The sequence below is a fragment of the Canis lupus genome, chromosome 27 (assembly GCF_048164855.1).
Source record: "Canis lupus baileyi chromosome 27, mCanLup2.hap1, whole genome shotgun sequence".
NCBI lineage: Eukaryota > Metazoa > Chordata > Mammalia > Carnivora > Canidae > Canis > Canis lupus.
Genome location: NC_132864.1, coordinates 22,290,746 through 22,318,103, shown reverse-complemented (window position 1 = coordinate 22,318,103; position 27,358 = coordinate 22,290,746). Strand labels below are relative to the sequence as shown.

The following is a 27,358-nucleotide window of genomic DNA, read 5'->3' as shown; positions in this document are numbered from 1 at the left end:
AGGGACAGAGGGGGGAGGGAAAGAGAGGGAGAGAGTCCCAAGCTGACTCCCTGCTGAGCATAGAGCCCAACATGGGGCTCGACCTCACAACTCTGAGGGGATGACCTGAGCTGAAACCAAGAATCAGACACTCAACCCACTGAGCCACCCAGGTGCTCCTACATTGAAATACCTCGAGGATTTAATATTCTTTTCTTCCTCTTCGCCCACCCTACAGCCCATTTTTATCCATCTTTTCTCTAGGACTGTTACCTGCTGATCTGTCTTCAGCATGCATCTTTCCTCTGTGGTCCATGGTCTTCTGTCTTCACTGCCTGTGTTTCTTTTAAGAGTTCTAAAGTTCGCCTTTCTTCCCTTGCATGCTCTTTAGGAGTACCAGGCTCAAGTGGAAGAAATGAGGTTGATGATGAATCAGTTGGAAGAGGACCTTGTTTCAGCAAGGAGACGGAGTGATCTCTATGAATCGGAGTTGAGAGAGTCTCGGCTCGCTGCTGAAGAATTCAAGCGGAAAGCAACAGAATGTCAGCATAAACTAATGAAGGTAGCCAGCCACCTGCCACCTGCCAGAAGGCTGTTTCGGGGATAGACTCCTGGGTGATCTTAGCAAGGAAAAGGGAATACTAGCTTAATGAGTATATGTTTGGGGTATCATGGAATACTCTGCAAGGTCCTGGTCTTTCTATCTTTTTTTTTTTTTAATTTTTTTTTTTTATTTATTTATGATAGTCATAGAGAGAGAAAGAGAGGCAGAGACACAGGCAGAGAGAAGCAGGCTCCATGCACCGGGAGCCCGACGTGGGAATCGATCCTGGGTCTCCAGGATCGCGCCCTAGGCCAAAGGCAGGCGCCAAACCGCTGCGCCACCCAGGGATCCCTATCTTTTTTTTTTAATAGAAGATAACTTATTTATCATCATCATTTGGCCATAGAGACCAAGAAATTATAGTAGGCAGTGTTGTCTCTGCAAGACTTTTAGGTTCTTGATATTTTCCAGTATGTTTTATCTCTTAAATTACAGGCTAAGGATCAAGGGAAGCCTGAAGTGGGAGAATATTCCAAACTGGAGAAGGTATTTTCCATTTTTGGTATTGCTATTTTATTGTATTTTTGGTAGATAATCTTGTTTATTTGAGAGAGAGAGTGCACGTGTGTGGGAGCTGGGGGAGGAGCAGAGGGAGAGGGACAAGCAAACCTGAGCTGAGTGCAGAGCCCGATGCGGGACTCAGTCTCACAACCCTGAGATCATGATCTAAGCCAAAATCAAGAGTTGGATACTCAACAGACTGAACTACCCAGGTGCCCTGATAATCTTTTAAATGTTACCCTTCACGAATAACATGCCAGCCAGCCGTTGGTTAAGAATACTCTTACAATGGATAGAGAACTCTCTTCCAGGTTTATTTTGATGGTTAATGTCTGGGCAACCACATTTAGCTTTAGCTGTGGTTCTGAAAGGGGTAAAAGACTCTGATTTTTTTTTTTTTTTAATTATGTCTGAACACAGTAACATGTAAACTGAGACACTTAGGAAAACGTAGGTGAAAATTCCTGTAGTCTTAAGGCACTGGGCGACTTTGCTTCTCTTGGTATTTGTGTTTTGCTGGTTCTAGGGGATTAGCATGCAGCTTTTCATTAGGACATTCAGAGACTTCTCTGATAGGCCTCTGTTCCTCCTCTCCATTAGGAGGGGCTGGAAAACAGAACAAAAAGACCCCATAGGAACCTTCAGAAAATAGCACTGCACTAAATGTAGTAATACATTAATGCCAATTTACCTTTTGCTTTATTTCCTGGGACTTTAATTATAGATCAATGCTGAGCAACAGCTCAAAATCCAGGAGCTCCAGGAGAAGCTGGAAAAGGTAAGCCTGAGGTGATTTTGTGGGAACTTTTCCCTCATTTCCAGATACTTTTCTTTGCCTTGTCCTGGAGCCTGAGAAATGACAGAGACAGACTTAGTTAGCCAGCACTGAGGAGAATGAAGGGGGGAGTGAGCTATTACCTGAAAATATCAGAGCTCTGAATATAGTTTTTCCTTTGGAGACATGTCAGCCGTGTTTATTTTTAAAAACCCAAGCTGTGTGAGACTCTCAAGTAAAAGTTCTAATTATACTACAACAGGACCCAAGAGGCCAAGAGGCTAGCTTCTCTCTCTTCAGGGGGCCAGGCTCCCCGTTTTGCACATTTGTATGAGAATCAGGTGTTATGCACGATCCAGACTGCTTTCAATGAGAAACTATGGGCCCGTGGGAAGTCTGGGGGAGCCGGGGCATCATTTCTTGGTGGGGATAGGGAGGAGTCTCTGTTTGTTTTTTTTTTTTTTAAAGATTTGTTTGTTTGTTTGTTTGTTTGTTTGTTTATTTATTTATTTATTTATTTATTTATGATAGACCTAGAGAGAGAGAGAGAGAGGCAGAGACACAGGAGGAGGGAGAAGCAGGCTCCATGCCGGGAGCCTGATGTGGGACTCGATCCCGGGACTCCAGGATCGGGCCAAAGGCAGGCGCTTAACCACTGAGCCACCCAGGGATCCCTGGGGTCTCTGGTTTATAGCGTCCTATGCAGGGGGTGCTAATGACCCTCCCTTTAGCTGAACGCTGGAAATGCTAATGAAAGGTCCAGAATTGATGTGGTTTTGAGACATGCCTGTCACAACAAGAGTGTCAATGTGTGTCCTGGCCTGGTTTAGTAGAGCCTCTTCTTACTTACTCTTTTGTTGTTGTTTTTAAGTTGTGGTGAAAAATACATAACGTTGAATTTACCCTTTTACCCTTTTATTTTTTTAAAAAAAATTTATTTATTTACTTGAAAAAGAAAAAGCATTTGTGTGGATAAGTTGGGGGAGGGGCAGAGGGAGAGAATCTTCAAGCTGACTTCTGCTGAGCCTGGAGCCTGATTCTGCCGGGCTTGATCTCATGACCTGAGCCGAAACCAAGAGTTGGATGCTTAACTGGCTAAGCCACCCAGGCGCCTCTACCATCTTAACCATTTTAAGTATGGAGTTTGGTAGTGTTAAATATATTCACATCGCAGTGGATCTCTAGAACTTTTTTATCTTGCAAAACCAGAACTCTTTATCTGCTAATTCTCCTTCCTTCCTACCCCTAGCCGTTGGTAAAACTAACCTTTTTACATTCTGTCTCTGTGATTTGGACTCCTTTCGAGACTTCATATGAGTAGCATCGTATAGTAATTGTTCTTTCATGACTGGCTTACTTTGCTTAGCATAATGTCCTTGAGGTTCTTTCATGTAGTAGCATGGGATAGCGGTTCCTTCTTTTTAAAGGCTACATGATATTCCATTGTGTAGATAGACCACATTTTGTTTATCCATTCATCCATCCCCTTCTCACCTATCCTGGAGATTGCTAATGAAAGCCTCTCCTGCCCTGTTTTAGCTACCCATTTGTATGAGGATTCATGTTTCTATCTAGAACTCTTTTCTCCACCAGGAGTGTGACACAAACCATAAATGTCACAGCTACTGGGGTAATTTAAAATTTTCTAGTAGCCACATTAAACAAGCAAAAAGAAACAGGTGAAGTTGTTTGAATGATACGTTTACTTAATCTGATAGAGCCAAAATGACACAGTTTACTTCATCTGATAGAGCCAAAATTGCATTGTCTATCAATATTAAAACATTTACATGGTTTCAGTTTTTAGATGAATCAAACATAAGCTACATTAGAAATTAATTTTCCGGTCACACCAGCCACACTGGGGATGTTCAAGGGCTGCCCATGTCCCGTGGCTCCTGTGTTGGACAGTGCTAGTCTCGAAGCTTTCTTGAAGTTTTTACTCTTTAAAATTATAATTCAAAGGAAAGAAGTGTGAGCTTTTTGGTTTCTTACACTTAGATCTTTGCTATATGATGCTGTAAGAGCTGCAGTGTAGTTGAGACCCAAATGAAAATTAACTTCAAAAGGTTTAGCTGTGTGTGTGTGTGTGTGTGTGTGTGTGTGTGTGTGTTTAAAGCACAGATTGTGAATTACCAGTGAACTCTATGGTTGCTGTAGCCTTTGATAGGTTGAAGAAAAGCTTACAGTTTTTATCCTATTTTGAAATAAAAGTAGTACAGATTGCCTGTAGGAAAATTAGCAAATGAGATAATTAAATAAGAAGAAACAGTGCTCTGAGGGTAAATACATTCACACCTGGTGGATAAGTCCTGCTAGACCGTTTGGTTTGCATTTACTAGGTTGCGTTGAACCTAAGATACTAATGATCAGCAGATACACCTTTATCTGTGCACCTCAAGAAGGAAAAATTGCCATCCATTTTAACTGTGAGATGCATTCCAAATTCAGTGACATTGAAATATATATAAGTGTGTCTTAGCGTGGAGGAAATACAGAATAAAGTGAATGTTTATAGGTTTTGAAAATGGATCTGCTACAGTATACTTAGTATTGCCTGCCTTTTATGGAGGAGACTGTCACCATCTTTTTCTGTGAATAACTTTGGCCATCTGTGTCCTGCTCCTTCTCCCCTGGTAGGCTGTAAAAGCCAGTACGGAGGCCACTGAACTGCTGCAGAATATCCGCCAGGCAAAGGAGAGAGCCGAGCGTGAGCTGGAGAAGCTGCAGAACCGGGAGGACTCCTCTGAAGGCATAAAAAAGAAGCTGGTGGAGGCTGAGGTGAGCAGGGGTCCTCAGGCTGTGGTGGACGGAGCCTAGGTCCCAGCGTGGCCACCCATGAGCAGCCGACCAGCTTGAGGCCATGCCAGCAAGAAGGCCCCAGAGAACCACTTTGCCTTCTGCAAACCCCTTTGAAACCTGGGAGGCCTGGCAACGTTTTCCCCAAAGGGGAAGAAAAGACCGGTCACAGTGGTGGCCAGTAGAAAGGTGTCCTGAGGAAAGCCTTGCTTTTCTGTTTGTTTTCCTCTGGCCTCACTAACCTGGGAGGCTTTATGTTCTAATAGGTGAATCATAACGCTGTCCCTCAATTTCTCTTTTTCCTCCCTCCGCACCCTTGTTTTTCCTTGCCTCCTCCCTGCAGAGTGAATAACGTTACCTTCAAGGCGTCAGCTATTACCCGTGTGTCGATGGCCCCCTGGGCCTATATTTTGGCCCCCTCCTCTCCCTCGAATTCTTTGTTGTTGTTGTTGTTGCTGAAACATTTGATACAATTATACAGGAAACACATGAGTGTCTTCTCGTTGTGACAAACTTGAACAGTACTGAAGAACGCAGAATAAAAAATAATACTTCCCCTTATTCCCCTCTGCCTCCCCCACCGCCTTGGTGATTGTCCCAGAGAGCAACATATCGTAGTTGATTTAACCATCACACCCTACCTCCCCCTATTGCTGGGCCCTCTGCCTTCCCCTGCCACAGTGCTGTGGCTGGTGCATCAAATCTAGAACAAACTCGGTATCTTTCCCCATGAGCGGGGCTCCCTTCTTAATCTCCTCATGCCAATCCAGGCCACCGTCATCCATCTGGTCACCCCAGGCTTGAAACCTTGACATCATCTGCTTCTCCTCGTTTCCTGCCATTCAGTGAACTGCTCAGTCCTATAAAGTCCAGCCCCACTGTTTCCCCCGTTCACCCCTTGTTTGCCATTTCTGTGGGCCTCCTCATGGTCCAAGCCTTCTTTCCCTTAGCTGAGCGCACTTGCTCATTTCTTGGCTGCCCCCCACCCTGATTTCCATCTTCCCTTCCTCCTCTCTGGCTTATACCATGTAGGACTCACGGGCCTCAACACAAGGCTCGTTGGCACCCCCCTGGCCCATCCCAGAGCTTTCAGAGCTTCCCTGTATCCTGTGTGCACCCCTGAGCTTGGTACGTGAAATTCTGAGCCATTTGACCCACTTAACCCACTAGAGCTCCCTTTTACCTTCTCTCCTATTCTGTCCCCTAAGGCATCTTATGCTATAGCCCCTGGAGGCTTCACCTGGGGCTGCACTCGCTCCCACCCCACTCCGTATTTCTGCTAATGTGTCTGCCTTGACTGAAGGCCTTCCACCTCCCCTCCTACCCTCCCCACTCCAGCCTGGGTATCCCAGCGTCCTCCAAAGCTCACATCTCTGTGACTTCTCCCCTTAGCTCGTTCAGTGAAAAGACCTCACTTCCACTGCCCTCTGCACTGATTTTCTGTATGGCCCTTCCCCGTCTTAACCTATATTATGTTTCTTTATGTTTGTCTTATCTTTTCCAAGGGCAGGAATTCTGTCGGCTTCCTCTCCGTATTTTCCGTGATGCCTAGTGTGATACTTTGCAGATAGTAGGTGCTTGGTAAATATTTGAATGAATGAATGCACTCTTATAACCCACACAACCAAGTACTTGGATTCTAGAATCTTCTTTGCCTCACCGTTGCTTCAGGTGCCCGAGACTTCTCTTCCTGCCTTGTGCGTATGCTTCTCGAGGGTGCTCTCCCTCGGTGCAGGCGCTGTGCCCGTAGCGGTTACTCCATTAAAACTCTCTGATTGATTCACGATCTACAGGAACGCCGCCATTCTCTGGAGAACAAGGTAAAGAGGCTAGAGACCATGGAGCGTAGAGAAAACAGACTGAAGGATGACATCCAGACAAAATCCCAACAGATCCAGCAGATGGCTGATAAAATTCTGGTGAGCAGGAACAAAAGCTGAAAAGTTAAAAGACAACAGGTTAGAGGTTGCAGAGGGAAGGGGGTGAAAAGCGGAATGGAGCGCCGCCACCAGGGGAGGTGTCACCAAGTAGGTGAATGGAGAGAGGTGGCTTCAGTGTCTGCCACATGCTAGGATAGCACCCATCACCAAATGTTGGACGTCTCAGCACCGGTAACAGATCCGTAAATACTATTTTTCTGCTCTGTTTGCTACTGCCTGACATTTTAAAATATGAACTTGCATCCTCTGTCATTTCCAATACATTTCTACAGGAGCATTTACGTACTTCTATCAGCAGAGTTTTGTATGGCTGTTAACTTTGCGATGGCAATTACAGTGGGGATTTAGACCTTTAAGATCAAAACTCAGATTTTTGCTTTTTGGAGAAGAGAGAAATTAGTCATGCAGGGTTGTTTTCTGCAGAGTAGTATTTGTCACAGATCCGTATTCACCCACTCACTCTCTCTGCTACAGTTGGTTATTAGTATTATCCCCCCCCCCTTAATTTCCTTAGATGTAGCAGGTCTTTTTTTAGATTCGTAAATCATCATGATTCTGTTTTTGGCTCCGGTGACCAAATTAACTTCATCAGGGAAGGCTGGCTCGGGTGGTACTTGTGGATGTGGTGAAATTTTGTCCCAGGCAGGTGAACTTTTAAAGAACTGTCCTTGGATCTCAGTTCCAAAGCTGAAATGTGTGCCACGTCTGGGAGTCTTAGCGATGACATGGAGTCTGTTCCTAGCCCCCTCCTCCCTGCCCCTAGGAGAGACCCTGCAGTGGTCGACCATTCCTTTCCACCCTAAGGAGTAGAGGTGGTGAGCAGGGCAGGGCATCTCTCTCTCTGTCTCTCTCTCTGTCTCTCTGTATCACTTCTGGGAAGTGGGTCACTTGCAACTATATGAACTCAAGAATGGCCAATTTATAGGCCTGTCCTTAGTACTTCAAACAAACAAACAAACAAACAAAAACAAAAAACAAAACACCCCAAACCCTTCAAAACATTACCGGTGTTTGCATATATTCATGAAGATATGGATGCTCTTGGGAGAACAGGTGAAAGAGAAACTGGTTGAATTGTTTTGCTTTCACACACAGTCTTCGTATATACGTCTGCACACAAAGGCAAATGTGACTGTTAGTCTACCCTTTCTGTTCTCTTGTTCCATCATCAAAGTTTCTCTTGGCGATTGTCAAGTGTGTGAATTTTATCGTGAGTAAAATTAGATCCTACCAAGATTCCACCACCGCTGTCCCTTGCTTGGTGCAAACGAAGTGGTTAAGTCTCTTGTGGTTGCAAACTGTTTCTCTGTTTAATGGTGATGTGTTCATTCATTCATTCAACAAATATTTAATGAGCTTCTACTATGTGCCAAGCACTGTTCTAGGAGCTGGAAACGTAGCAGCGAACAACAATGTTTGCATAACAGGACTGAAGAGTTTGATCTAATACATAGAGAAAAGATAACGTTTTACAAAAATGACAACAACAACAAAAAATGGCAAACCACCAAGAAGTCAGATTTAGAATATTTGCTTTTCCAAAGATACACTTGAAATTAAAATGTTAGGGATATAGAGTTCTGCGTTCTGGGATTCAGTATTCTAAACTCCCATTCATATATAGAAATTGGGTCTTAAAGTCATTAGGTTCAGGTATCTGAGTTTTGACCTGGTTTTAGACCCTCCTTTCCATTCCTATGCTATCTTAGGAGGACAGAAACTCAGAAAAGATGATTATCAAGTGATTTCTAACATAAAGAAAAACAGATTTCTTTGTTCAAGGGTATCTTGCCACCTGCCTACCTTTGTGGTTGTGACTTCATTTATCAGAAAGTGCCTTTTGCTAAAGAAACCTGTGCGTAGACTATGAAATACCCAGGACGTGGGCAGAGGTGGTCCTTAATCCTGTCATATAATGATGATGCTTGGAAACAGATCCCAAAATGTCATTTGCTTTAAAATATTTGCTATTCTGATAAGACCTTTTCAAAACAGGTAATTGGGGTTCTCATTATAGCAAAGTCTTTTGCTTTAATGAAAGAATTCATTGCAGGAGATCTTTTAGTGCACATAAAGCCCTTAAAGTATGTTTTTATTAATTAAAATCCTGTTTACATTCAACTTTTCAAGATCACATCTGTTAGACTGCAATAGATCTTGTGCACCTGGTCTTAATATTGAACACTTTACTGGCCCCCAAAGCAAAGTCAGTGCTTGTAGGCTTTAGAAATTCAAAAGCTTAATCAGTAACATTTTATGTGCATATGAATCTGAGAGTCTTTTTTCCCCACTTTATGGACATATCCTGTATAATTTCCTCATTCTTCAAAATTCTCATAATTACTTCTACTTCAAGGAAAAATTTCATAACTGTGAAGAGATGAAAACTTGGGGTAATGACTTTTGATATTAGTAATTAACTAATGGGTCCAGATTCATAAGAATTAATGTGGATGCAGATATCTGCATTTAGAGAATGTTTCAGTGGATTGATGCTGCCTTTTATTAGATCAGTTTATAATACATTGGCAAATGAATTGATATAATTTTCAAATGAATAACGATTTTGTTTAAAAGCAGAAATCTTAGAATGGAGGGAACATTAAATCTGAACTATTTATATCACTCCAAACTCTCTTTCCATCTTTAATATATCTGCATACATATTTTGGTCATTATTATCAGTGTATTTTATGTGCTACTTTGTTCCCATTAGCATTGTAGCCTATAAACAAGATACATGAACATCTCCAGATACTTGCATTCTCCACCCACCAGCCAGCTTAAAAAATAAAATCCTTCAAACCTCAAAGTGTTTGAATTGTAACATTAATTTTTTTCCCATGGCTAGGGTGAGCAATCACGTTGATAATCAGAAAGACAAAATCATTTTTTAGGATAATAAAATAACTTGAGTTTTGAAAGAAATTAAAACCACGTTTCTCATTTAAGGCCATAATGAGAGTGACAATGGCCTAAGGTTCAAGACAGTGGTGGTCAGGGGCTTTGTGCTGCACTAAACTTTCAAATGTTGCCTTGTGACTGTCATTTCCCTGTGCACAGATGAAGAGCTGCTTTTGTCTGACCTGTCACACTGACAGCATTCTGATCCCAGCCTACCGGCTGCATGTGTATGTTTGTGACTACTTGGACCTGGAAACCCCAGGGCCAAGGATCGGTGGTGGTTTCCTTCCCAAGAGCCTCAGGGGCTAGTCATGAAGGAACGTGTGCCTGTTGCTTGTGGTGCCAAAGTCACATTTCCCGTGAATGTCTAACACACATGAGCTCTGTCTTTCCCTTTGCACACCTGACTGTCTGTTCCTTTGTGTCCAGGAGCTGGAAGAGAAGCACCGCGAGGCCCAGGTCTCAGCCCAGCACCTAGAGGTGCACCTGAAGCAGAAAGAACAGCACTACGAGGAAAAAATTAAAGTAAACACACTTTCTGATTTTCCCTGGCATTCTTCCTATGGCACGACACAGCGTCTCTCTTGTCCTGGGTACTTTGGACCACTTCTTGCTAGACCAAAGGCCTATTGGGGGTAAATGCTGTCCTCAGGCCATGGTGGGAGGTTTTGGGATGTTAAACCATGTGGGGGTTTTGATATGTGATGTCAAAAAATATATATGTATATATATTTATATATTATATAAATTTATATATATATATATATATAAATTTATATATATATATCCATGATAATTTAGATTTAGCCACAGACTCCTCATTCTTGGCTCTAATTTCCTTCCTGCATCTCAGATCAGAACATTTTTCCATTGGTTTAAAGTATATCCCTGAGGACTTACTTTAATGAAGACCTGCTGGTGACAAGTTCTCGGTTCTGGGTGTCTGAAAGCGTCTTTATTTCACAGTCATTCTTGAAAGGTGTTTTACGTGGGGATAGAGTTTTGGGTTGGCAGTTCTTTGAACACCCTTTGAAGGTATCATTCCATTGACTTTTGACTTATTGTTGCCAATGGGAAGTCAGCTGTCAGTCTAACCATTGTTTTCTTTGAAAGTAATTGCTCTTTTTTGTTATTTGGCTGCTTTTAAAATTTTGCTCGGTCTTTAATTTTCTAAGTTTTACTGTGATGTGTCTAAATGGAGATATATTTCTCTTGCTTCAGATATGTAGGACTTTAAAATATCTTGGTATCTTTTATCAATTTTGGAAAATCATTGGTTACTGTATCTCAAGATTGTCCCTTCCTTCCTTCCTTCTTCCTTTTTGAGAGTTTGAGTAGGCATCGTGTGCATTTTTTTTTTCATATTTTCCATTTCTTTATCTCTCAGTGCACACTGAGGGTGAGTTCTGATTTTCCCAGTTTACTAGTTCTGACCTGTAAAATCTGCAGTTAAGTCCATCCAGTGAATTTTAAATTTCAGTTCCTGTATTTTTGGTTTCTAGACATTTTATTTGGCTCCTTCCCAAGTTTACTAGGTTATTTAAGACAATAATTTTCTATTCCTAGCATTCATTTTCAGCTTGTCTTTTATTTCTTTAAATACATTGGAATAGTTGTTTTATGTTCTTTATTTATAATCTGAAGGTCCGTTTCTGCTCTTTTATTTCTCTTTGTTTTTTTTCATGGTGCCTATCTTCTTGTGTGCTTGGTCAGCTGCTCATCTTCCTTAGAAAATTATTAATGGGAATTCTTTGAAACTCTGAATAGAAATGTGTTCCTCCTTTGGGGGTGACCCTGGGCCTAGACTTCTCTGTCTTCTTATCCTTTGAGGCTATTAAAAATGAAGTTCCAGTTTATTTGGTTCAGCAAATGCCTCAAGTTAAAAACAACTTTGTGCCCATCTTAACTGTCTAGGTTTCTGCTTTCATTTAGAATTTTAGTCTCTAATTTCTTACTCTCTTGCCAATTTTGGGGGGAATGTTTTCTATACTTTATCTAACATTTTAAATCATTTTCCATAGGAGAGCTGTACTAAATAATCTAGCCCAATGTATAAGATATTAAATTCAATTATTATTTCAATTATTAGAATTATTATTTCAGCTCAATTATTCTTAATAAATTCAGTGATCAGAAAAAATGCCAGCTTATCTATTTTCTTTTAAAATCACATCACATTTTCCTTATGATTTTGGACCAAGCCTTTAACTCAATTCTTGTGTTCCTGAGAATCAGACATTGGCCATTACATCTTAAATATTATGTTTTCCCATTCCAAATCAGACAATGAAGGAGGCTTTTAATTTTCGTGTTGATCCTGTTGTAGATTTTGGTATTCTGTGTTCCTTTTTTGGAGAACCAAGCATGTACATGCCCCCACAGACAACATCATCATCATCATCACCATCCTGGTACCTTTTTTTTTTTTTTTTTTTTTTGTAACCCCTGGAGTTACTTTTGGTCATTTTTCATTTAAAAAAAAAAAAAGAAAAATAACCCAGAAGTGACTTCAAAGTGTTGTAGCATGACCCCCTACTCAGCATAAACATTATATGCTAATCCTTTTGATTTGAAATCTTACTGACTTCCCAACTTTTATCTTCAGAATAAATCAACTTCCAGAAAATTATGATGCAAATGGCACAATGAAAATAGCCATTCATAAAACTCATTCTATAATTTGGGTGAGTATATTGACTTTCCTGTCCAAAAGCTGTGTTCTGTCTTAAATTGATATAAATGTCTACAGTGGCTCTCTCATTTCAAGTTCCTTGCTTCCCTCCCATGCATCTCCTCATTTGTGCTTCTGCCAGTTTAACTCTGGTGAAGCTGAGGTGTGTCTGTTTTTGATAGAGGCCGTCCCTCTCTACCTTTTGTTGGTATCATCACGTCCCAAAGTCAAGGTTTTATTTTGAGAATGAGTCACCCTGAAAATGTACTTCGTTGCTTTAGCACCCCATAAAAAGGAGCATGCCTGGTCCAGATACTCTGTGGTCTCCACAGCCATCTAGATGGAAAGAACTTTGTTTTATAGATCCTAGGGATTGTTATGAAAAGACTTGTTTTCTTCTTTCTTCCCTCCTGGAATCTTTATGAAACCATTTCTTTTTAGCCCATTCTGCTTTGTGCTTCCATTCCAGCCTCTCTAAGGCCATTTTAGTAATAATCATGGTCGTACCCTAGATTCTGTTCTTTTCTCATTTGTAATTTTAGAATCACGCCCCAGCATCCTAGAGAACGGGCCACTTATCCTGTTGAGCTTCTCCCTTCCTCCCTTGACCTGTCCACCACCTTTTGTTCTTCTCCACAAACTCTCAATCTATTTTTTTTCAGCAGTCAGTTCTAGTTTAAAGCCGTCTTTGAAATCTGTTCTTTCCTCTCTTTATCATGTGAACCCCCCTGCCTGCTGACTGGCTCCTTTTAGGGAGGATGTCCCCAGGAGCCATGAAGGTCCCTTCACAATAGACATTATGGGAAGGGCAGATCTCAGCCCCCTCTGTGACCCCAGTTCTTTCAGATTCTTCCCAGTATTGGAAGCAGTTGGTGTCATTCAGAAAAGGTAGAGTGGATTCTCTGTGATGAGAAATGGAGGGTTGTAGTCAAGGGCTCTGGCAAGTTATGATGTTGTCTTCCCCTGGCACCCCCTCTTTCTATCTTTCTTTCTTTCTCATTTGTTGTTTTGGCAACTGGTAGGGCTGTGTGTGCCTTGCAGAACATTAGATCAAGCTGGTGATGGTGACACCATTACCATTTTATTTTTTCCCCTTGGGAACAGAGGGTGCTTGCAGTGGTGTTCTCAGCACTGAGAACACATGATTTCTCTTCCCCTGGGAAAAGGTTGCTCTGGCAAGTTATCTCTTTCCAGTGGGTTTTTTGTTTTTTTTTTTCCCCAGCTAGATCAGAGGAAAGAGGCACTTTTTTTCCCCTTTCTCTTTTATGTTGTCTTTTCAAAATATTGACTCTCCGCCTACTTTATTGGCGGGCAGAACCCTCTTGTCCCCTGTCTGTTTCCCAACATCAGCCTTGGTCACACAGACATCCTTGGTCTTTAGCTCTCTGTCCCTCTGTGCACAGCCTTGGAGATACCTAGATTAATTCTGAACCAATTAAGAGCAAACAAGGTTCTGAAAACTGGTGCATTGACTACGATAAAGTGGTCCCTAGGTAACAGCTGCACATTGTAAGATCTGGGGACAGATCTTTTATTTCTCTCCTTTTGGAGTCTACGTCCACTGAGGATCTATACTTCTTGAGTGTTTCTGGCTGCCAATCTTAAAATAAGTTCTTAGTTGAAGTCCACTGGTTATTTGCCATCTCTGATGGTCATGCTTGACTTCTTACCCCCATCCCGGCTCATAAACAGATTCCCATTCTGTCTTTTTGTCCCAGAGTTTTCTTGGCCTGTGCTTTTCCCAAGAGCCCCTGATCAGTCTTCCCTGCTCAGCTTTGCTACTTGGGACACTAACTTCTTTTTTTCTCATAGGTGTTGGACAGCCAGATAAAGAAAGACCTGGCCGATAAAGAGACTCTGGAGAATCTGATGCAGAGACACGAAGAGGAGGCCCATGAGAAGGGCAAAATTCTCAGCGAGCAGAAGGCGGTAGGTATAAGGAATTACAAAGCCAGTTTCCCAAGGAGGGTTTATGAAATGTGCCTGGAATCACATGCAAGGAGAGCCCATTCCAGCCGATGAATTCTTCCTGTTTGATCCTGTGGAGTTTGTTGCCTACAGCAGGCTCTCTGCAACAAATTCGTCTCCTAAAAGCAGTGGGGAGGGGGAGTGGGGGAGTGGCTCAGGGTGGCCACTTTTGCCTTTTGTGCTCTCCTTTGAGGGTTTCATCCTGGGCTGCCATCAACATTGTCCTTCACAAGGCCACCTGACAAAACAACCAGTGGCCCAAAGTCTTCCTTATGTGCTTCCTTTCTATGCACTTGCTTCTTGCCTTTCTCATCCATAGAGGCATGGGTTTCAGAAACTTTCTGCTTGTGAGGTTCACCTGTGGTGCTTGTTAATCCACCTATGATCCCAAATCCAACAGGGTCTTTGGACCCCAGAATCCCCAATGGAAGGGCCTGGGAAGTTATATTTTTAACCAGCAACTTCCCCCCTCCTCCCTGATTTTTATGATTTATTAAGTTGGGAAAACTTTGGTGTAGAGAATCTAGGATGATAGAGAAATGACAGACCCATGGGTGATGAGACACACCAGTTTGCAGATTCAAGTCAGGCTTCGGCAGGCCCAAGTCCCATGCAGATGATGCGGGGGGCTCATGGGGCCTGCTTACTCACAGAATGTTGGGTTCCTATGTGGTTTCAACACAGGCCACTTAGGTAGTGTGGGGATGTGTCATCTCTGTCTGAGAAAACAACTATGTGCTGCTGTCTAGGCAGGAAGACTTGGGCCCCTTGGGGTATAGACCAGTTAACTCCCCTGTTACTTCTGGTCAGAGAGCCTCCATTTATCTCAAGGGGAGCCTTTGGCCCCACAGCCCCAGTTTTTCTTGCTCCGGTTGAGCTGTCCATGTGTGAGGTTTCCAGGCTCCCCCTGTGTTTCAGATGATCAATGCTATGGATTCCAAGATCAGATCCCTGGAACAGAGGATCGTGGAACTCTCAGAAGCCAACAAACTGGCGGCAAACAGCAGTCTTTTTACTCAGAGGAACATGTAAGTATTCAGATTCCACCTGTGTGCGTGATCACAGATTGGTCTTCTCTCCTGGGGCGTAAACTTCATCCTGTCGATGAAGCCAGAGCAGATTTAATTACTTCTGTCGTTTGTTCCAGACCCTGTAATACATGTGTAATTTTGCCCTCTCTTAAGCGGTCTCCTTCTGCCATGCCCTTTCTTTGGAGCTGAGTTTTCTTAACAGCTTCAAATTGCCATCAGATTACAGAGCACTCTTGCTCTCTCTAATGAGGCCTATTTATAGTTGGCTTTTGAGAAGCTGTGGTCCTTATTCCCCAGACTTGCCTCCCATGATGAGCCAGAGGTGATCTTGTGTGTGCCTGGCTGGGCCACCTACCCTGCTGTTGTGAAGTAAGGTCCAGGGGCATGAGGTTTGCAAGGACTCCCCATCTTCCAGGGGCACTTTGGTCTTAATCATCTCCCCCAAAGAATGAACATCTCTGGGATTCCTCCCCTGCTTAGGTACCTCTCTTCAGAGATCTTCTAAAACATTCCCATTTTCACTTAAACCAGCTCAGTGAGCCACTTTTTGGTCTTTGAGTCATTCTAGTTTCTGATGCTTGTGAGCTGTCTGGTGGGGAGGTGAGCGAGGTCTATGAAGAAGTGGAAGGAATAACATTCCTTCCTTATCCTCATTGACTTTTCTTCTCCAGGGCCCAATTCTGTGAGTTGTTGAGGGCACTCTTGTACTTTTCAGAGGCTCCTTTCTGCTATTATACAGAAAAAAGGGTCTACCTTAGGAGGGAAATGTGTTCAGGTCTCTTGCATTCCCCTTGACTGAATTGCAGAGACCAGGACCTCTGAACAGCGAGGGCTAAGTCGGTCCTGGGTCTCCATGCTGGGGTCTTGCACATGAGGCTGGGTCAAGGGAGAGCCAACCTGGAAATGACCATGCCCAATTTCAAAGACACACCTCTCAGTCTGTTTCTTTCTGGCCATCTAGGGGAACATGCTCCCCTCTAATGAGACTGTGATTTTGTTTGGCTCCTTCTACCACCCCCACCAGGAAGGCCCAGGAAGAGATGATTTCAGAACTCAGGCAACAGAAGTTCTACCTGGAGACACAGGCTGGGAAATTGGAGGCTCAGAACCGAAAGCTGGAGGAGCAGCTGGAGAAAATAAGCCACCAAGACCACAGTGACAAGAATCGGCTGCTGGAGCTGGAGACGAGGTTGAGGGAGGTAAGCAGGAGGGGCTCTCTCCCAGGAGGATGTGCTGGGGGTTGTGGGCTCTGAAACCAGCCAGGTGTCAAGTATCTGCCAGTGTATACCCAAGAGACACTGTGCATGGTGGTGACGAGTACAGACCCGGCCAGTGTGATCTAGGTTGGGGTTCTACTTCTATTTCTTGCAAGTGCTGTCTCTTTGGGCAGCCTACCTTCTCTCTATGCTTCTGTTTCCTCATTGGACGAATGACTGTGATGATAGATCTCCCTCCTAGGGTCACATGAGGCTTAGGTACATTGGTGCATTTTTCAGATTGGGGGGCAGAGTGATTCCTCCCTTATCCTGATTTAGTGAGGGTCACATGCCTGAGTCCATGCTTGGGCTTTAGCACCTGGATCCACCATGTGGCTTGTTGACAGTGGCAGCAGCGGTCTCATAGTGACGGTGGAAGAGTAAGAGACAAATCTAAATTTTAATGGGATGTGGTTGCTTTGGGGATGTAAGGAAGCTGGAAAGGGTAGCCAAGGTTTTGGGAGGAAAATGCAACACATTTGGTCACAGACACGTGAGGCTGTGATGTCACATGTACTCCATGTGTATTCGTTAAATCCTGCTGTGTGCCAGGGAGTAGCCTGGTTCTGCATCCTTGATCTTGGGGGCTGTCACCTAGCAGGCAGGGTTAGGCTGGTTGAACAGAGATGTTCAGAGAATGGTTGCTGGAAGCGTGACATCCTGGTGGGGCAAGAAGACACAGTGCCTGGAGCCTTGTAGGCAGGTGCTCAGGTATTTGTGATGGAATTCTTCAAAGAGCACGTGATCTCTCTTAACAGCAAAGACTGTGAAGCAGATATAGCCTGAGGACTAAACTTTGAGGATACTCGTGGTTCTTGTCCTGGAATGTGAAAAATAAGGCCAGTCCTGCAAACAACAGAAAATGTATTATCTTGTGTTTTTCAGGGGTGGCCCAGGTGTAGACCCCTCCATTAGGATCATCTGGTGTGTCTGTTGAAATTCAGATTCCTGGGCATCTTCTTCTCTTAGCATTTTTAAATGAAACAGGATTTTGGGGGGTTAAAAAGAGGAACAGGGATTTGCATTTTTGACCATCTTCAGGTGATTCTTATACTCTCCGAACAGTGGTTCTGTATTGTCCAAAAGCTTGAGGTGGTGGTTTCAGTTTTATTATCCAGGCTATATTTTTACTGTTCAGTAAGTTTAACAACATTTCCCTGTAGTGTCAGCCTTAAGAGTGTGAGTGTAAATAACTCCCGATTCTTTGAGCGTGGGAACACTGTGACTGGCTGTTTTGCCTTCCCTTCTCACAAATGTCTCTCTTAGCGTGGCACCTGCCCTGCATCTGTTGCTCATCTGGGCAGTTAAAATGCCCTGGGGAAAGAGAGTTGCTTTTTTGTCTTGAATCTGTACAGCTAGCCCGTCAAGGAAGGTAGGAGAAAGTTAGAATGCTTGTAAGAGGCTCAGGGCTGTCACACTCCCCAGGAGTTCTGGAGCTTAGCTTTAAATATAACAAGGTGGGTCCACCTCTCTTTGCTGCCTACTGCTACCGAGATTGGGGACAGAGGCGTCTCAGCCTCTGGTTTGATTCACCTTCGAGGCCCCTGGGCTTCCTGTGCCCTGCATGTGCAGTTGTAGGCTCTTTCCTAGCAAAGCGTGCAGAGTTGCAAAGGTGCGGGGCTCTGGGGGCCCCCTGTTGTTGCACGACATCCTGCTTGCCCACCCCCGCATGACTTGCTGTCACCTGCCTCCCCTGGTTCTGCCAAGTGGCCTCAGGGGAGCTTTTGGGCTGGCTGGCAGAGTGGCAGCCTGCTCTGACTGCTGGCTTTTTAATAAGACGAACAGCAGGTAGTTGACTCTCGAGCCGGACTTCCTGGGTTCGAAACCAGCCCTGCCACTGTTCAGCTGTGTGGCATCTGTTCGGTCACTGAGTCTGTCAGTGCCACAGCATGCTGGTGTGTGCAGTGGAGTTGATTGTGGTGCCTCCCTCTCTGGAATGTTACGAAGATGGAATGAGCTAAGAGTGCCTGGCACCTTATAAGTGAGTACTACATTTGCTGCTGTCATGTGACCACCATCCTTGCTGGCGGGAGAGCACAGCCTTGGCTTCAGCTGCTCCTGACTGGCTAAGGGCCCACAGATCTAGACCTTTCTCATCAGTCTCTGACCCATTGTCCCAGTAGACTTGAGACACCTCTGCCTGTATGTCTCCTTTACTGCTCAAGATCAACACCTCAGCATTGAACTTTTTATCTTTTTCCTTAAGCTGTCTCTTCCTCTCGCACTTCCTAGTGTTCCCTGGCATAGCAATTGCAGAGGTGTCCCTGTGCAATTCAGCTGGCTCGAAGCTCGGGCATTATCTTCTGTCCCTTATCTCTTCCCCCACCTCAAATTAACCACCAAGTCCTGTTGTTTCTCTAGGTTTAATCTTTTATAAGTCTTTTCTTCACCCTTACAGCTTTTGGGACTTGGGTGTCACCTTTTCCAGAGACCCTTCTCTGACCCTCCTAAGCTGGATGGAACATCACCTTTGTGTCCACATAGCCTTCTATGTTGAGGTCATCACGTGTACCTGTTGACAGTACCTGTTAGTGGGCTTTCTGAGGGCAGTAGGCACCTTTTGTTTGGTTGACATCTCCAATGACTGGCACAGGGTCTGGTTGCTAGGACAACCTTGTCTGTGTTTGTTAGGCCAGTAGATAGGCCATGGTCTCCCTCATCTCCATGCCTTTGGATGTCTTGGTTCCTCCACTTTGAATTTTCTTTCCCATTTGCTGGTTTGACTCCTATAAATTCTTCAGTAAACACATGCAGAGTTGTTTTACCCTCCTTTACCCTCCATTGTGTTCCCTCTGTATCCCTATGTATTCTGACCATTATACTTGACCACGTATATGGTAATGGTTGGTTTTCATTTTTCCTTCAACTCAAGGGCAGAAACTATCTTTCATCTTCATATTCCTTTTTATATGGAAGTTGCTAAGTTTTTCTTTTTTTAAAATTTTTATTTATTTATAATAGTCACACACATAGAGAGAGAGAGAGAGAGAGAGGGAGGCAGAGACACAGGCAGAGGGAGAAGCAGGCTCCATGCACCGGGAGCCCGACGTGGGATTCGATCCCGGGTCTCCAGGATCGCGCCCTGGGCCAAAGGCAGGCGCCAAACTGCTGCGCCACCCCGGGATCCCAAGTTTTTCTTGAATGAATGAAACATTGAGTGGATAGAAGGATAGAGGGGCAGGGGGAGAGAAGAATGATTACTTCATTATGTGACATTGATGTGGGTTACCTAATTAGAACAAATCAGAGCAGGAGTATTTATTATTATTTTTTTTAAAGATTTATTTATTTATTTAAGAGTGAGCATGAGGAGAGGGGAAGAAGGAGAGAATCTTCAAGCAGACTCCCCATTGAACACAGAGCTGGACCAGGGGCTAGATCCCATGACCCATGAAATTATGACTTGAGCTGAAACCAAGAGTCTGTTTGACCAGCTGAGCCACCCAGGTGCTCCAGAGCAGGAATATTTAAAAATAAATAGAATTAAGTTCTGTTGTTCTATTTTTATCCTGATTGTAAAGAAGTCCTTTTATCCTGATTGTAAAGAAGTCCTTGTTACCAATATAATGTTACTTACAGCCATTTACTTTCAAACTGCTTTTCTAATAAGAGTAATTGTGTTAATTTTCATTTGCGATTCTCGTGTGGTTTTTCTTTTGAAGCTTCCCCAGGCCTTTGGATATTTGTAAGTGTGGATTGGTTTGTACAGAGATTCTCTTGCATGTTCTTGCTCCTGGTCATTTTTGAGACTCCTAAAGTCAGATCTGTTTTATAGCAGACCTGTTTTCTCCTTCTCAGTTGAGTGCTGGGAATTTGAATTCATGACCATGTTTATGATGCAGGTTGAATGGCAGGTTGCACCTTGGCTGGTTAGGGTCAGTTAATTAGACTAGTAAGTTGCATCCTCTGCAGTTAGGGTCAACTGAGCATTGGTGTGTATGTGTGTGTGTGTGTCTCTCTTTCTCTTTGCCCCTCCTAGGTCAGTCTAGAGCACGAGGAGCAGAAACTAGAGCTGAAGCGCCAGCTCACAGAGCTACAGCTCTCCCTGCAAGAGCGTGAGTCCCAGCTGACAGCCCTGCAGGCTGCCCGGGCAGCCCTGGAGAGCCAGCTTCGCCAGGCCAAGACGGAACTAGAAGAGACGACGGCAGAGGCAGAAGAAGAGATCCAGGCGCTCACGGTGGGTCTGGGCAACAGGTACCTTCAGGCTGGTCCAGGGCTCAGCCAGGAAGAGTGTGGCACTGAGATCTGCTCACTCATAGAAATCCCAAGAGAGAAAAAGCAATCCCTAGAAATACTTAATGGCCAGAGAACTGACTTACATAAGCTTCTCCTTCATGAGAATTAGTGTACTAGATCAGCTGGTTTAACATCTGACCTTTCCTGAGTCTTGAAAAAGTCTCTCCTTTATTTATATATCTTCCCTCTTTCAAAAATAATCATCAGTGTATTTAAAATTTGAGCCAGGTCCATTTACCTGAATCTTCTACTTAGTTTTCAGTGATCATTAAAAGAAATAATAACCTTATTTCAGTGATCATTAAAAGAAATAATAATCTTATATTTAGTCTTTCTACCACATTTCTATTTTTGTATTGGTTAGCTTTGTTGGTGTTACTTTTTTTTTCTTTTAAGCTGTAAATTCTGCTTCAAGTCTTATGTATGCATTTAGTATGTTCTGGATAGAAAAGATTCTTCTAAGTGAGAGATTCTTTTCTCTAAGAGGGATATGGCTTCTCTGCTCTTTCTGAGACAGTAGTTCACTCAACCGAAGAATGTTCTCAGAAAGTAGAACTTGGGGCGGGTAGGCCAGGGTGTCACTGGATTTAGATCCTCGTTCTTTCTGGAACTCTAAAAATATGACTTTTTGGATCAGTTTCCCATCGTTGATCCTTCTCATGGGGACTGACCCAGGCTAACAAATCTGACAAGAATCTTACATATAAAATGCCAACTTATCAACTTAGAGTAGAGATTACAAGCACCAAGTTGACTAGGATCCCCTGGGTGACTAATCTTCCCATTTTTTTCTCCTTCAGAGAAGTCTACTTAAAGACCTCATTTCTCTTGGAAGACTGCTCGGTGGACCTGGACTTGGCACAGAAAGCCAAATGAGTTTAATGACTAATATCAGCCAAGCAAATACATTGCTAATAGTAACACAGTGTACTTGCCAAATGGACAGGCACAGTCATGCCTGCTGGTCAGGGTACCCTCTTCATGGGCAGGGCACAATGCAGCTGATTGGGTTTCATGTTTTCTAAAATAAGGTACCTTGGTGGGTACCTTATTCACTCTGATTCATCTTGAATATGCTTCTCATTTCCACTAGGGAACATCTCTAAGTATGTCTTTGGTGTGGGGTTACTTCCACAGATGGCCACACACATTCATTGTTTATGATTTACCCATCTCAAAAATAGTATATATGTGTTTAAAAAAAAACAACTGATCTCATTCTTAGAAGTTACCTCCCATTGTTGGTTTTGGGAAGCCTATTATCTGAAACAGATTGGGAACATGATCTGTTAGTGCCAGGGTCCTTATGGACCAGTCTAGGACACAGGAGCTTCCATGACTCTGGGGATAGAGTAACTCCTATATAGATGGGGCAAGCGCATCCAAGATTTTCCAGGACTTATGCCAAGGTCAGATATTGATTGCAACCTTAATTTCTATTGTCTCAATGAGAACACTTACTGTGTGATATACCATGGGCCCCCAATACTTGGTTTGGAAAAGAAACAGTCACGATATCTCTTTATTTATCCTCTGCCTTATATCCTTCCAAATTGCTCTGAATCCATTTTGAAACAAAACAGTACAACAAGATAAAAAAAGAAAAGGGCAAGAGAAAATAAGTCTACAAAAGAAAAATATGGAGGTAGGAATGAAATTAATATAAAAGAATGCATGTCCAGAAGGCTATGTGCTTTCTGGAATTGGGTGGATGGGGCGAGAGCCAGCCAGATAACATTTCTTAGCTGCTAAAGGACGCACCTAATTCAGCCACTATTATATTGGATGCCTTGTATATTAATATCTTCCCCACCCCCAGACCATCCAGACCATCCACACTCTGAAAGAAGGAGAAGGAGACATCAGTGATCTAATGTATACTCAATGAGTCCTTGCCATGTGCCTAGTATTGTGTCTTTAGCCATTTCTCCCCAGGAGATTGGCCTGTTATTTCCTCAAATCCTTTTACTTTGGAGCGTGAGAGAAGGACACATTTATCTCACTGCTCTGTTGGAATTGGGAGGGGTGGTGGTAGCTATGCATCTTATCCTGGCCATTCAGAAGGAGAAGGATATAAAATAGAGCATGTGTCACTGCTGTTTATCTGTGGGGAAATTAGTCTTTAAATCCTGTATTGCTGCCTGTTGGAATGTGCTGTGTCTAATGGCTGCTGGAAGCCTTCACAGCAGCAAGTCACGACTTAATTTAGTCAGATGAGATCACTGCCTCAGAGCATCTTATGAAAAAAATAAAGAAACAAACCTCCCTAAGTCTAGAAACTAGGGCTCTAGCACTCTTGCAGATGAAGATGCCTTGGAAAATAGGGCTTTTTCAAAGTGATGGCAGGAAAAAAAACCTCACAGCTGTTTGTAGCCTATCATGCAGCAACCAAATCCTCTATCACCTTGCCTCGTCCAGTTTTGAGGCTGTGGGTTTTCCTCTCTCCTTCCTTGGATTATATCCCTGGTTTTGGACCGTATGTGGCTGTTGCCTGAGTGGCTTTGTTCTGAAGACTGTTTTCCAAGAGAAAGAGGAAATGGCCACAGGGGTGGTACCCAGACTTTGTCTCATTGCTCAGGCCCCACATAAGCAGCAGCCACATTAAATCAGCTGGATCTAAAATGATCTCCTAGGAGGTCTGTGAACTTCATAGCAGGCTGATTTATCAGTAAAAGGGAATAGTCAAATGGGCTATTACTGCTTCATTTTCAGGGGCCACCACCTCCTAACCAGGGAAGGGAGAAATTACTCTGGCCTCTGCCACTGGAGCAAATTAGATGAAGCACAGTTCATTTGACACTCTCCATTGAAGAAGCGTGGCTGGGTCCCTTGGGAAACCACTTGTTGGTCTCCATGATGTTTTCTTGCTACCCACTCCCATCAGTTGTGTTTGCATGGAGATTCACTGGCCTTCAAAAGCTAAGAATGAGTCAAGCTGGAGGCCCACAGGAGTCATACTGAAACAAAAAGCCATGCTTTTAAGGTGCTTCAATGCTTTTTGGAGAAAGAATTTTCCACCTGACTTGATATTTAAGACTCCATCCCTTTACCTAAGGAAGAGAATTTGAGTCTACATACTTTAGGCAGATATAAGTTTCACTCCGAATGGGGGCCACAGCGTAGAAGCATAGCATAGGCTCTGTATACACGAGCATGGCCCCACGACACACTCTTCATATCCCTGTCATCACACTCTTTACTGATTTGGTTAAATGACTAATGCTGAATAATCAAAAGTCTAAAACTAGAGACACCAATGAAAGGAGCTCTCCCAGCATAGTGTGACCATGGGATCCCAAGGTCATCCTCTTCAATTTGTTAAAATCATGGGTCAATGCATACTTTTCATTTGTTTTACATAAATATCAATCTCTGTATTTAATAAGCAAGCCATTGGTACGATAAGCAAGATCTAAAATTGGGACCTGTGAGGTGACAGTCTTGCTTGGTGCCTGTCTTCACAGGGAAAAGAATGGATGTGTGGAAGCCTGAGTGTTCTAGAACCCTGACCATAGATTCCAGAAGATGGTCAGACGTCTAAACACTGGGTTCCTTTCTCTAGTTATGCAGATACTTCTCTCTCATCAAGACTGCATTATAAGTCTCTTTTCTTTCTTCCTCTTATAACTGGCTTTAAAACTAATGAAGACATGAGTAATCCCCAAAAAGAGTGCTGCTTCAGGTTGCAGCCTGTGCATTCTCCCTGATTGGCACCTAACCCTTAGGTCAGGGGTTCTCAAAGTGGGATTGGTGGATTCCTAGGGGGTTCCCCAAATTCAAATTATTTTCATAATAATGCTAAGATGTCATTTGGCATTTTTAATTGTGTGAACATTTGCACTGATGGTGCAAGAGCAATATTTTAAAAGAAAGAATAAATACTTGGGGAAAAAATCCCTCCATTTTCCTTTCTTAAGTGGTAAAGATAGATAAATATAATCCACATGAACAAAAGCTCGTAAAAGCTCGTAAAGTCCTTTGAAGAGTGTAAATATTTATTCCTGTAGCACCTGACACCTAATTAACACTCAGGTATTTCATTGAGAGAATCTAAAGACTGTCTTATGCATTTTACTATCTTTATACACACTATTATGTGACCTTTTGCTTTTTTGTGCATTTATTTCACAACTTATTTGAAAGAAACATAAAGCATATTTCTTAATGCAGATAAAAAAAAACATATTTCTTGACGTTTTCTTGCGGAGATCAGTTGAGTAATTGTTAAATGCTTATAGATGCTCCAGCCATCATAACAGGATTAGTTCTACATTTTGTGTGTATAATTCACAGTCAGTAATAAAAGCCATAATGATGGCACTTCATTGCATTTTACCTTCAAAGAGGATTGCCATCTGACTTCAGTGATAATGCCATTGTCCTACTTTGGATAAGTGTTATTCATGCCCCATTAAATCAGTAAATCTCTTGTATTATTGCTGGGCATAAAAGCAGATTGATCTTGGGGAAAAATAATGTCCTGATAGATTAGTCCATAAAAAATATGAGCTAATTATGTGGGGAGTTGATTCTCAATAAATTTTTGTTTATGAATCTCTTTTATGCAACTTTTTAAAAAAACCTTTTCCCCAGTGCTTTTCATTCTTTTGTGTGGATTTATATTTCTGGTTGTCACTTTCCTTCTGCCTGACTGAAGGACTTTCTTTACCATTTCTTAGACTGTAAGTGACAAATTCCTTCAGCTTTTTTATACTTGAAAAAGTCTTTTATTTCCCCTTCATTTTTGAAGGATATTTGTGCTGGGTATAGAATTTAAGTTGCCAGATTTTTTTTTTTTTAAAATTCAGTTCTTTAAAGATACTACTCTACTGTCTTCTACCTTGCTTCACCTCTGCTCCCCTTTTTTCACCTACCCCCTGGTAAGGAATTGGTCTTCTCTTTGTTTCTCTATATGTAACTTGTCTTTTTTTCTCTGACTGGCTTTAAGCTTTTTCTCTTTATTACTGGTTTGAAGCAGTTTGATAATTATGCGATAGCATAATTAGTGTTTCTTGTGCTTGGGGTTCTTTGAACTTTTTGCATCTGTGGGTTTATGGTTTTCATCACCTTTGGAAAATCTGTGGCCATATTTCTTCAAATGTTTTTATTTCTGTCTGACCCCTGCCCTCTTCTAGGGTCTCCAATTACATGTATATTAGGCTGTTCAAAGTTGTCTGATAGCACATTGATACTCCATTCATTTTTTTAAAAAGTTTTTCTTTGTGTATTTCATTTTGGGTAATTTCTATTGCTGTATATTCAAGCTCATTTTTTTCCTGCAGTGTCTATCTGCTGTTATAAATTTATAATATTTATGGCAAGATAGGTGTACTAAGGAATATATCACAGCTCTAAAATCTTTGACTTAACTGTCTTATAGACATGATGGAGACTATTTTTGTTTTTTGTTTTTCTTTAAGAGGACCACTTTTATTTCTACCTCAAATTAGATTCTTCTCTGGGCTTTCATAGCTAAGCTGTGGTGCTACAGTCTACCCTGTCCCTCAAGTAAAGGTCTGTGAGGACATCCTTTTCCTTTCCTTTCCCAATGTCTATCAGCAAGTCTTACTACCTGTACTTCCAAAGGAGATCTCACTTCAGTCCACTTCTTTCAGTCTTTTGCCACCATCCTCCTCCAAGCCACCATCTTCTCCTCATTGAAGGACAGCAACAACCTCCTCAGTAGTTTCCCTACTCCTTTCAACCTTCATCCTATTTTTATCTGCTCTTCCTCACAACATCCACAAAATGACAGTCGAGTCATTTCACTCTACTTCTTAAAATCTCCATTGGCTTCCAGTTAATGTATTTTGAATGAAACTCAAACTCCATTCTGGCCCTTTAAGATTTTTGATCCCTGCCTGCCTCTCTACCATAATCTTGGGCCACTTTTTCCTTTAGCCAAAAATTATTTGACTACTACCCAGCAAAAATACATTTACCTTACAATCGTGTGCACACACACACCTCTTCATTGATTCTAAGGTATTTCAAATCAGGAGGCATCTTATAGTTGGTATATGACTCTTCAGTCATGTGGACATATAAACATGTGGACATGTCATAGTTTAGTCAATAGCACCCTGTTTTCCCTAATGTCACATAAAATGGCAATGTCTTGATAGCATCCTAAATTTGATGAATTACGGTATTTGAAATAGAAGATAGTGACAGTGCCTCACTATCCACAGTACATCCCATTGTTTTCTGTTCCATTCTGTTTATTCCATTTCATGGAATAAACCAAAACAAAACAAAAAACAGAAAAGAAGTCCACTTGTCACGCTTGCTCTTGGGTCACAACTTGAAGTTTAAATAGCCACTCAGGCCTTTTTTTGTTTATCAAATGTATCAAACCCTTTCTTGCTTCAAGACTTTTGCCCTCTGCCTTTTCCTGTTCTTTGCATGGCTGGTTCCTTATCATCTTACAGGTGTCAATGTAAGTCACCTCCTCAGAGAAGCCCTCGGTTACCCCATCTAAGTAAGTTCCTTTCTATCCCCCTTATCCTTTTTTCCTGCACCTCGTTTGTTTCTTTCATAGCATTTGTCACTGTTGGTAATCATGCACTCATCAACTTTTTAGACTCCCTCACTGAATGGTGGTAACTCCACATATGCCATATTGCGCCACAGTGTATGGTGTATTGCGTGTGTTCAGAAAGTCCTTGAGTGCCAGCTAAACAAATGCTGCTGT

The 27,358-nt window shown here is 42.6% G+C and overlaps 1 protein-coding gene across 13 annotated transcripts in view; it reads left to right on the top strand.

Moving 5' to 3' along the window:
* Positions 1–27,358, top strand: part of CIT (citron rho-interacting serine/threonine kinase) — a 165,096-nt gene that overhangs the window by 89,160 nt on the left and 48,578 nt on the right. For 10 of the 13 annotated variants that reach the window (XM_072802746.1, XM_072802750.1, XM_072802744.1 and 7 more), the window contains 10 exons: positions 371–541; positions 1,019–1,069; positions 1,809–1,862; positions 4,500–4,640; positions 6,452–6,577; positions 9,932–10,027; positions 13,986–14,102; positions 15,060–15,169; positions 16,197–16,371; positions 20,408–20,605. In XM_072802746.1, the coding sequence (XP_072658847.1) occupies positions 371–541; positions 1,019–1,069; positions 1,809–1,862; positions 4,500–4,640; positions 6,452–6,577; positions 9,932–10,027; positions 13,986–14,102; positions 15,060–15,169; positions 16,197–16,371; positions 20,408–20,605 (1,239 nt within the window). The remainder of the gene's footprint in view (positions 1–370; positions 542–1,018; positions 1,070–1,808; positions 1,863–4,499; positions 4,641–6,451; positions 6,578–9,931; positions 10,028–13,985; positions 14,103–15,059; positions 15,170–16,196; positions 16,372–20,407; positions 20,606–27,358) is intronic. The other 3 variants (XM_072802751.1, XM_072802749.1, XM_072802748.1) reach the window with 1 other exon arrangement.